Source organism: Limulus polyphemus, unplaced genomic scaffold (genome assembly GCF_000517525.1).
Source record: "Limulus polyphemus unplaced genomic scaffold, Limulus_polyphemus-2.1.2 Scaffold3262, whole genome shotgun sequence".
NCBI classification, from domain to species: domain Eukaryota; kingdom Metazoa; phylum Arthropoda; class Merostomata; order Xiphosura; family Limulidae; genus Limulus; species Limulus polyphemus.
The window spans coordinates 96,076-104,896 of record NW_013668872.1 but is presented as its reverse complement, the minus strand read 5'-3'; the positions used below and the strand labels follow the sequence as shown (position 1 = coordinate 104,896).

At 34.7% G+C, this 8,821-nt stretch overlaps 2 protein-coding genes across 2 annotated transcripts in view; both read right to left on the bottom strand.

The window, feature by feature from the left end:
* LOC111088177 (glutamate receptor-interacting protein 1-like) overlaps positions 1-184 on the bottom strand; it is an 8,178-nt gene extending 7,994 nt beyond the window's left edge. The window contains exon 1 of the mRNA XM_022397408.1: positions 106-184. Within this exon, the coding sequence (XP_022253116.1) occupies positions 106-184 (79 nt within the window). The remainder of the gene's footprint in view (positions 1-105) is intronic.
* A 391-nt stretch (positions 185-575) lies between these two features.
* Positions 576-8,821, bottom strand: part of LOC106469009 (glutamate receptor-interacting protein 1-like) — a gene marked incomplete at its 5' end in the record, with an annotated part of 26,147 nt that continues 17,901 nt past the window's right edge. Inside the window, 6 exons of the mRNA XM_022397410.1 lie at positions 576-724; positions 918-1,133; positions 1,941-2,158; positions 4,408-4,600; positions 5,925-6,125; positions 7,061-7,242. Of these exons, the coding sequence (XP_022253118.1) occupies positions 576-724; positions 918-1,133; positions 1,941-2,158; positions 4,408-4,600; positions 5,925-6,125; positions 7,061-7,242 (1,159 nt within the window). The remainder of the gene's footprint in view (positions 725-917; positions 1,134-1,940; positions 2,159-4,407; positions 4,601-5,924; positions 6,126-7,060; positions 7,243-8,821) is intronic.

The following is an 8,821-nucleotide window of genomic DNA, read 5'->3' as shown; positions in this document are numbered from 1 at the left end:
ATTTTAAATTTCCTATAATTAAATCCAGAGCCTCTTGTACAACAGCAAGTGCTCTACCAACTGAGGCAAAGAGTAATCCAAAAGCATTTTATTAACTCAAACTACCACATCCTTCCCCTCCCAGACACAAAGGCCTGTCCTCAGGTCGTATCTCAGGGTTATGCGATGATTTGTACCTGGTCATTCATTTTTCTCTGGTAATACAATTTTTGCATATCCTGTAAGCAGAAATGAACTAGGACTTCTCACACGCCATATAAATGCTCAACCAGCTAACAAGAGGGTTTTAACCCACATCTATTCCTAGTAAGGCCACTTTTTAGCAAGTCAACTTACCACACAACTAAAATTGCACGTGTTATTCTTCTACACGTGGTTATTACAGGGTACGTTACATAAAATTTTAGCTCTTAGGATACACATAAATACAAAATTTACACACACCTTCCTCAAACGAGTCATTAACATTCCAAGAATAACGATACAAAAATAGAGGTTTTTCATTACCGACTAATTCAGTCTATAAATTGAAACAAAGTAAAAATGACCTCATATTGTATAAATTACTAATACAGTTACCTTTCAGCTAATCCACCATCTGTAAGGCCAGAAATGAGAATTGGTTGAAAACGTTCTTCAGATCCGGAGATGGTTATACCAAGTGGTCCTCCATGACGTGCCAACTCCACCGTATAGACAATGCAACCAGATGCATCCGGTTCTTCTAAACATACAGAAAGATGTTTAAAATTACTAATCTGATCGTTTTATAAAGTTAACATATATTATCTATATATAAATAAAGCTGTCTTACAGGTTAACTGAAAAAAAATTCATGTCTTTGGTCATCTTTAACAAACATCTATTATGAAAAGTTCATTCAAACAGATGAAATAGGATCTCATTCATCGTCTCACCACAGAAAGTTTCATCTTTGCGAATTCTCAGTTTTACAATCTGGTCAGAGGACTGTAAAATTTCGGCAGCATCTTCGATGGTACAGTTGTCCATCCTCACCGAATCTATGGCTAACAGTTTGTCTCCTGGTTGAAGAGTTCCTGTTCGATGAGCCACACTTCCTTTCTTGATGTCTGAAATGATCAGGGGATCTCCTTGTTGTCGGTTTTTAGGAGCTGAAGAAATCCAACAGCAAGGAAGCATATCATGTTCATGGATTGTAAACATTAGTTTTCTAATTATGTATACATATTTTTTGACATATAATAACAACAAGTAAGAAATATACTTATATGATGTCAATAATGTAGCATTGTATATTAAAAACCATACCTGTAATTTAATTTTTGTGTGTATACAAAAAGTGGTTCACATTTAAATTTTCTGCTCTCAAAATATGTAAGTATTAATTTCTGATAAGTTTGTTTGTACTTAAGCACAAAGCTACACAATGGGCTATCTATGTTGTGCCCACTTTGGGTATCGAAACCTGGTTTTTATCGTTATAATCAGCTGTAATTCCCTAGAATTATTTTAAACTGTGTTGTAGTTAGAATCCTCGGTAAAAGTTGTTGTGGGCAGATAAGTGTTAATAAAAGAATTATTAATAATAAATAGTAATACTCGTATTTTATAACAAGAAACGTCTGAAGTTTCTGGCTTGTGTTCAAGACGTTCTGTTCTAAAAATCACGTCATGCTATCACGTCAAAAACTTTACGTTCTGTTCTAAAAATCACGTCATGCTATCACGTCAAAAACGTTACGTTCTGTTCTAAAAATCACGTCATGCTATCATGTCAAAAACTTTACGTTCTGTTCTAAAAATCACGTCGCTATCATGTCAAAAACTTTACAAGCAAACTAGTTATTTTCAGTTTATTTTATATATCTGTTGTTTTTTTTGTATTATTAATTTGTCTAATGGTGTATATAAGGGTGTGAAACAAATGAATTTTATGTTATAGTTTTGACCATACACACCTGTGATTGTTATGCCTAAACCACCACCAGTTTTCGCCAGTTTGACAGTGAACGTTCCACTACTTGGCACCACCGTTTCCGTTATATCAAACTCAATGTTGAGTGTGACCCGAGGGTGGGATCTTTGGAGTAACTGCATGACTTCTTCGAGGGTCAGTCCGAGGGTGGAGTGAGTGTTTACTGCTAACACCTTATCTCCAACATGAAGAACGCCCGTCCTGAAATAACAACGAATCAAATTTTCTTCACACTCTATATATCATGTATGGATGAATGATAACTTGTTTGACAATGATGGACCCTTCCGCTCAAGATTGATAAGTTTCCATTCTCTGTCACTCTAAGTTATATAACTATGTGTATCTTTATACAGAAAAAAAAGAAACAACCCAGATAACGCAAGATTACTTTGTGATGTAAATTGTATGTGGTAAATATTATGTTTTTCTTGTTTGTTTGTTTGTTATAGCTCAAAGCCGCATTGGGCTATCTGCTATGTCGATCGCGGGGAATCGAACCCCATATTCTAGCGTTGTAGGTCCGTAAACTTACCGCTGTGGACAGCACATTATGTTTAATAGCTATAGCTACATCACAAAGTAATCTTGCGTTATCTGGGTTGTTTCTTTTTTTTTTCTGTGTAAAGAGCTATAGCTACATCACAAAGTAATCTTGCGTTATCTGGGTTGTTTCTTTTTTTTTTCTGTGTAAAGAGCTATAGCTACATCACAAAGTAATCTTGCGTTATCTGGGTTGTTTCTTTTTTTTCTGTGTAAAGAGCTATAGCAACAGAAAGTATCAAATTTTCACATATTTTTTTATATTAAATAAATCGAGTTACGTTTACCAACCAAACAACTACGTATTACTTAAACAACTAATCAACTTTTATAACATTAAAAAAAACAACAGTAGTGAATTTCCTCTCCCTGATGATAAGGGCTCCATCAGATACCAGACGTCACAAAATCATTTTACGCATGCGTTGTTTGAAAAGCGACTAGTAAAGTTTAAATGAGTTTAAGATTTATGTGTCATTTCTGTATACATGTTACCAGTACTGCTGGGTAATCATACTTCTAACTTTATAGGGTTTAGAAAGGTCAGTGTTACCAAGGTCCTCGTATGGTAAACAGAAATTGGGCTCTCATTTTTTTTAAAGTCACTTTAAGTTTTTGAGAGTTGCGTTTTTTGTCTGCTTGTTTTATTCTCAGGTCGCTTATTTTAGCCTTTTTGTAACAGCTGACTTCAACACACACAGTAAAATGGTTGTAGGACCGGTTTCGGGTGATTGATTGGTTCAATGAATGGTCTACACATCGTTGCAATTTTAGAATCACCCTATCCCCACTTCTGTCCAATTAAAAAACACGCTCACAACCGCGTGAACTTTCTGGCCTGCCCACTTGACTTTTTGGACAGGATGTGTTCTCAACCTCGGCTGCTATGGAAGATATAACCACCTTGTAATGTCTATATTGACGGAAGTCAATACTGAAAGAGGTCTTTCAGCATGATAATGCACATTATTACACTTCATGCTGTGTCAAGAAGTAGTTTGATAGAAATATTGTCTGGAATCTGTCTTGAATGACCCAAAACACCTATCCTGAGCTCAACTGAAATTATTAGGGAATTTGTTTAAATACAACTTACATGACAATATGGGAAAACATAGACAGCCCACTAAGCACAGGGCTGCTTTACTAGATATAGAGATGGTAGTCCCTCACTAAGCACAGGGCTGCTTTACTAGATAGAAAGATGGTAGTTCCACTAGCACAGGGCTACTTTACTAGATATAGAGATGGTAGTCCCACTAAGCACAGGGCTGCTTTACTAGATATAGAGATGGTAGTACCCTACTAAGCACAGGGCTGCTTTACTAGATAGAAAGATGGTAGTCCCCCACTAAGCACAGGGCTGTTTTATGAGATATAGAGATGGTAGTCCCCCACTAAGCACAGGGCTGCTTTACTAGATATAGAGATGGTAGAACCCCACTAAGCACAGGGCTGCTTTACTTGTACCCCACTAAGCACAGGGCTGCTTTACTTGATATAGAGATGGTAGTACCCCACTAAGCACAGGGCTGCTTTACTTGATATAGAGATGGTAGTACCCTACTAAGCACAGAGCTGCATTACTAGATACAGAGATGGTAGTCCCACTAATGAATGCTTTACGAGAGGTAGACAAAAGTCTTGCTAAGCAGAGGACTGCTTTAATTTACTTGAGAGAGATGGTAGTCTATTCCGCTGAATGTATACCATGCTTTGAATGAAAAGAACAAGCTCATTCCTCGTTAAAGTGGGGCTTCTGTCAAAACAATATTTATAACAAACCCTTCAGAAACGTGTTGCCCTAAACGTTTCAAACTGTAGTCTATGTTATACTTCTGCACTATTTGTCTAACAAATCTAAACATTAAATATGAATTTCCCGTTGAAGAAAGAGCCTTATTTACCTTTCAGCAGGGCCTCCGGGATCCAGGTCAGAAATGAATGGAGGAGCAGAGAGCACTTTTGATGTACAAGTTGGTGCTTGGAGGGCAAATCCGAACCCTCGGTGATCGGCATGGACCGTGACTGCAGCCACATCAATATAACCCAGCCGACCAGTGGGTGGTACCCACGTTGATGCACTTGATGGTAACAGAGCTATAAAAAAATAGTAGAAAAGATACAATCTCATCAATGTAGAGAGAGTCATCTTTGGTTATTATTTTAATCTACAATAACAATTGGAAATCAAAATGTTTAGATATTAGGTGTGTTATTAAAGATGTGAACTTGGGTGGCATCAAATAATTAATAAAATGAAATATCACACAAACATTTCCCTAACACAGCACTCAAGTCAAAATAAATTACTTTTAATATTGCATTCTGTGAAAAAGATTGTTAGTAAGAAAAACATTCATTAAAAAAAGCTAAAAGAAACTGTTTCTCATGAAACAAAAATTGCATAGAAAGTTTCTTCTCATCTGTTCAAAAGTAACATCTTCTACCACATTTACCATAAAAGTAAACCTTATCTTATCACACTTACTATAAAACTAAACCCTTCCTTTCCACACTTACCATAAAACTAAACCCTTTCTTTCCACACTTACCATAAAAGTAAACCTTATCTTATCACACTTACCATAAAAGTTAACCTTATCTTATCACACTTACCATAAAACTAAACCCTTTCTTTCCACACTTACCATAAAAGTAAACACTGTTTTTGCCACACTTACCATAAAAGTAAACCCTGTTTTGCCACACTTACCATAAAACTAAATCCCTTCTTACCACACTTACCATAAAACTAAATCCCTTCTTACCACACTTACCATAAAACTAAATCCCTTCTTACCACACTTACCATAAAACTAAATCTCTTCTTACCACACTTACCATAAAACTAAATCCCTTCTTACCACACTTACTGTAAAGTAAACCCTTTATTATCACACTTACCATAAAGTAAACCCTTTATCATCACACTTACCATAAAGTAAACCCTTTATCATCACACTTGCCATAAAGTAAACCCTTTATTATCACACTTACCATAAAGTAAACCCTTTATCATCACACTTGCCATAAAGTAAACCCTTTATTATCACACTTACCATAAAGTAAACCCTGTTTTACCACACTTGCCATAAAGTAAACCCTTTATTATCACACTTACCATAAAGTAAACCCTTTATTATCACACTTACCATAAAGTAAACCCTTTCTTATCACACTTACCATAAAGTAAACCCTTTATTATCACACTTACCATAAAGTAAACCCTTTATTATCACACTTACCATAAAGTAAACCCTTTCTTATCACACTTACCATAAAACTAAATCCCTTCTTACCACACTTACCATAAAGTAAACCCTTTATTATCACACTTACCATAAAAGTAAGCCCTTTATTATCACATTTACGAAAACAGTAAATTTTTCTTACCACGTTAAGTAAATCTTACCATACTTACCACTTGAAGAGCAGGGTGGTATAGATTTTGTTAAAAATCTCCTTTGATCCACATTTCGATCCCATCTTCCATGTGATGATGGTTGTGGAAGAGGAAGAAGTGGCAGTCTATATGAGAATGATGACTGACTTCCAAAAGAAAATGGGGTGTTGTAGCTAAAACTGGAACTAAACTGTGCCACATCAGAGGAAGGCAAGAAACCTAGAAGAAATAACAAAACATTTCAAAATTGACATTAATTACAAACTTTCTGAATGTAATAATACAACTAAACCAATCAAATTTTAAACCTTTGTAGCCAAACTTTTCAGCATGAATACATTAAATAAAATTTCTAAATTAGTTTTTTCTTAATCATGAAAATAGTTTTTAAGAAAAACAAAACGTCAAACCTTGTTAACCATCATGGAACAAAAAGAGTAGAGAGATATAAATGAAAATTGTTAAAAACAACTGTATGATAAATAGAAAGATTGTGTTCACAGTTTTAGGAGTTTTGTAATCATTAAAAGAAACATTTAATACAATGTTGACTACTTATCACAACAAGAAGCTGAGACAGTTATATTAGGACCTTTACAAGAAGCAGAGACCGTTATATTAGGACCTTTACAATAAGCAGAGACAGTTATTTAGGACCTTTACAAGAAGCAGAGAAAGTTATATTAGGACCTTTACAAGAAGCAAAGAATGTTATAATAGGACCTTTACAAGAAGCAGAGAAGTTATATTAGGACCTTTACAAGAAGCAGAGACAGTTATATTAGGACCTTTACAAGAAGCAGAGACCGTTATATTAGGACCTTTACAAGAAGCAGAGACATGTTATATTAGGACCTTTACAAGAAGCAGAGAATGTTATATTAGGACCTTTACAAGAAGCAGAGACTGTTATATTAGGACCTTTACAAGAAGCAGAGACCGTTATATTAGGACCTTTACAAGAAGCAGAGAATGTTATATTAGGACCTTTACAAGAAGCAGAGAATGTTATATTAGGACCTTTACAAGAAGCAGAGAATCCGTTATATTAGAACCTTTACAAGAAGCAGAGACCGTTATATTAGGACCTTTACAAGAAGCAGAGACCGTTATATTAGGACCTTTACAAGAAGCAGAGACTGTTATATTAGGACCTTTATTGATTTTAGTTCCAGGAACTCTGTGACTGAACATCTGACTGACTGGTAAGACTTCCAATCTGATTACTTCATTAAGAGACATTTTCAAAACTTGGGAAGCTTCGGAAACTGTCATCTGGTCAAGCCTTGTGCCATCAATGGCTAGTATGTGGTCTCCCACATGAAGTGCTCCACATCTGTATGATACAATAAGAACTCAGACAAGTCAATGGCATGTGTTGAGAAGAAATATTTTTGGTTTAAAACTAACACTTTGGATATATTAACTTCACTAAAATATACGTGCAATTATTTCTTGTGACTACACTGTTGAGAGGTTACAGTAATACAAGATTATCAAATTATAGATTTAATTAATTTCAGGGGGGGGGTCCTTCTATTTTTAAAAATCAAAATAAACATAATGAAAAGATTTTGCTGTTTGAATTCAGTGATTTTTACTTCATTATGCACAAATAAATTTAAACAGTTGTTTGTGTAAATTTTGTGCACATTTCTATATATTTAATAATGGATGACATCTATTAACATATGATTCATGGTCAGTCGATTTTAATGTCATTGGTTTACTCATATATGTCTGATGATATTCAATCATAAATAGCAATACACCATTTAAACCACAATTATGTATTATTACAAAAACAAAGATATTTTCTGATGTCTTTCAACCAAATTACATGCTTGATGATGGTGTGAACAAATGTCGTCAACTTGTTTACTTGTTTGTTTTATAGCAAAGCCACATTGGGCTAACTGCTGCATCCCAGATTTTAGCACTGCAAGTCTATAGACTCACCACTGTCCGAATAGGTCAAAACACATAACAAATTGTCAAAATAAATAATTGTGGATTAAATGGTGCATTAATTTTATGTATTTTAATTATGCTATCCTTCAGTGACATCATTCTGTGAAATAAAACTGGACAACAAAGGTGAAACTTTTTACATAAAAAACAATTTGACTAAGAATGTGTCCCCTCAAAAAGTTTGGTTAAAGCATTCCTCTCCTTGATTCATTGTGCTGATAACCTGATTGTAATGCACGTGACGGGTACACAATAAACTTATTGTGCTCACCACGTGGTGTACTGTAAGTTCAAACGTCTGATTAGCAGCTAAATGAATTAGAGGTTAATATGACTACAAGTATTATACCTTTCAGTATTGGTTGAAATAAGTGAAACACACATTAAATAATATTTCTACATCTTAATAAATACCTTACATTTAGGCCCAAGTGATATAACTATCATAAAAAAAACATGCAAATTTTGTGTTTCAACATTTCAGTAGTCAAAGAAATTAGTGAGTATTTTTATGATCCACATATAAGATCAACAACTAAGTGTTAGCATAAATGTTCTCAACTGTTTCGTCAACTATTTTATCTCTTTTTTTTAACCACCTCAAGTCCTTTTAGATGAATTTAAGATAAGTTAAGCAGTAAACTTTGCTAAATGTTTAATTTCTCTGTTTCTGTAGCTAGGTTAGATATTTAAGCGATGTAGAAAAGACTAAGAGTTCTTTCTCATACTTGGTACTCTTTCACCGTTGTAGCTTTTTATCCAGAAAACTGTAACTTTATATGATAAAGGCATTTTATTTCTAACCTTTTTATTAATCTTAATTTGAAGTGGCATGGCATGGCCAGGTGGTTAAGGCACTCGACTCTCATTCTGAAGGTCGCGGATTGGAATCCCTCTCACACCACACATGCTCGCTCTTTCAGCCATGGAGGCATTATAATGTG